The sequence below is a fragment of the Cajanus cajan genome, chromosome 9 (genome assembly GCF_000230855.2).
Source record: "Cajanus cajan strain Asha chromosome 9, NIPB_CcT2T_4, whole genome shotgun sequence".
Taxonomy (NCBI): domain Eukaryota; kingdom Viridiplantae; phylum Streptophyta; class Magnoliopsida; order Fabales; family Fabaceae; genus Cajanus; species Cajanus cajan.
This window is the reverse complement of record NC_138525.1, coordinates 28,211,963-28,213,029: the sequence shown is the minus strand read 5'-3', so window position 1 is coordinate 28,213,029 and position 1,067 is coordinate 28,211,963. Positions and strand designations below refer to the sequence as shown.

The 1,067-nt window shown below is 50.1% G+C and overlaps 1 protein-coding gene across 1 annotated transcript in view; it reads left to right on the top strand.

The window, feature by feature from the left end:
* LOC145952055 (uncharacterized) overlaps positions 1 to 801 on the top strand; it is a 4,486-nt gene extending 3,685 nt beyond the window's left edge. Inside the window, exon 2 of the mRNA XM_083064274.1 lies at positions 731 to 801. Coding sequence (XP_082920400.1) covers positions 731 to 801 — 71 coding nt within the window. The remainder of the gene's footprint in view (positions 1 to 730) is intronic.
* The last annotated feature ends 266 nt before the right edge of the window (positions 802 to 1,067 follow it).

Genomic DNA, 1,067 nt, shown 5'->3' with positions numbered 1-1,067 from the left:
TGCATTATTTAACTGTTATCCAAACTTTTCTATGTGTTCTTACCGGAAATTTACTGTAGAGCTGATCCGCCAGGTAAGATCGGTGAGCCTCCTTCACTGGTACGCTTGTGCTCCAAGATGGGGGTGGTACCTGCAAAAGAGACTCCGATGCTAAAGTTAGGGTTTGTATGAGTATGAATCTCGTATATATAATGCACGTACCTTGATGTATGTTAGGGTTGCGTTGGGCCTTGGGCCTGAGATTAGTTGTGATTTGATTAGGTAGAGGATCTCGCCTAGACCGAGATTCCCCGAGATTAGTTACGATCTATTTAAGTGCCGAGATGATGCCGCGTGGCGCGTGTCCGAGGTCAACTCGTGTTGTGGTACCGAGCTCGGAGCTCGGCTTCGGAGTACGGATAGTACACTAGCCCCCCGAGCTCCGAAGACCGTAGGTCGAGGAGTTGAGACTGAGCTCGTCGAGATCTATTTAAGTGCCGAGATGACGCCACGTGGCGCGTTAATGGAAGTGACGGTTATCTAATGATGGTTCGCGTTTGTCATGATGGTTTTCCATTAATGTGTCGTCAGCCGTGCCCCTTGGCTGACACGTGGCGTGGCCGTTTTGAATTTGGGAGAAAACCTTCTTTTCTCTCACTCGCGCCTCTTCACCTTTCACTTTACTCTTTTCGTTTTCTTTCTCCTTTGGCTTCTTGCGCAAGCTGCTTTGTGAACCTTCGCTTCCGTCCAGTCTCCAACGCTGTTTTCACAGTTTCTGCCGCCGTTTCCGGTAACCCCGTCGTTATTAGGGTTGTTTTGTGAGGAAGAGTACCAGGTACTTCCTTTCTACAGTTTTCTTTTTTCTTTTCCCCCAGATCTTCTTTTTCTTCTTCCCAAATCTTCTTTTTCTTTAATGGTTGGTGGAAGTGGTGCCAGCTCTTCTGCGCCTGCCAAGGGCAAGGCGCGCGACAAGGCGGCGGCTACCGGGAAAGTCGCTGTCGAGAAGAAGGACTCGCCTCCGCCCAAGGGCCTAGAGCCAGGCATCCCTCATTACGACTGGGTCAGGCATGAAATGGCGGGGGTCTAGA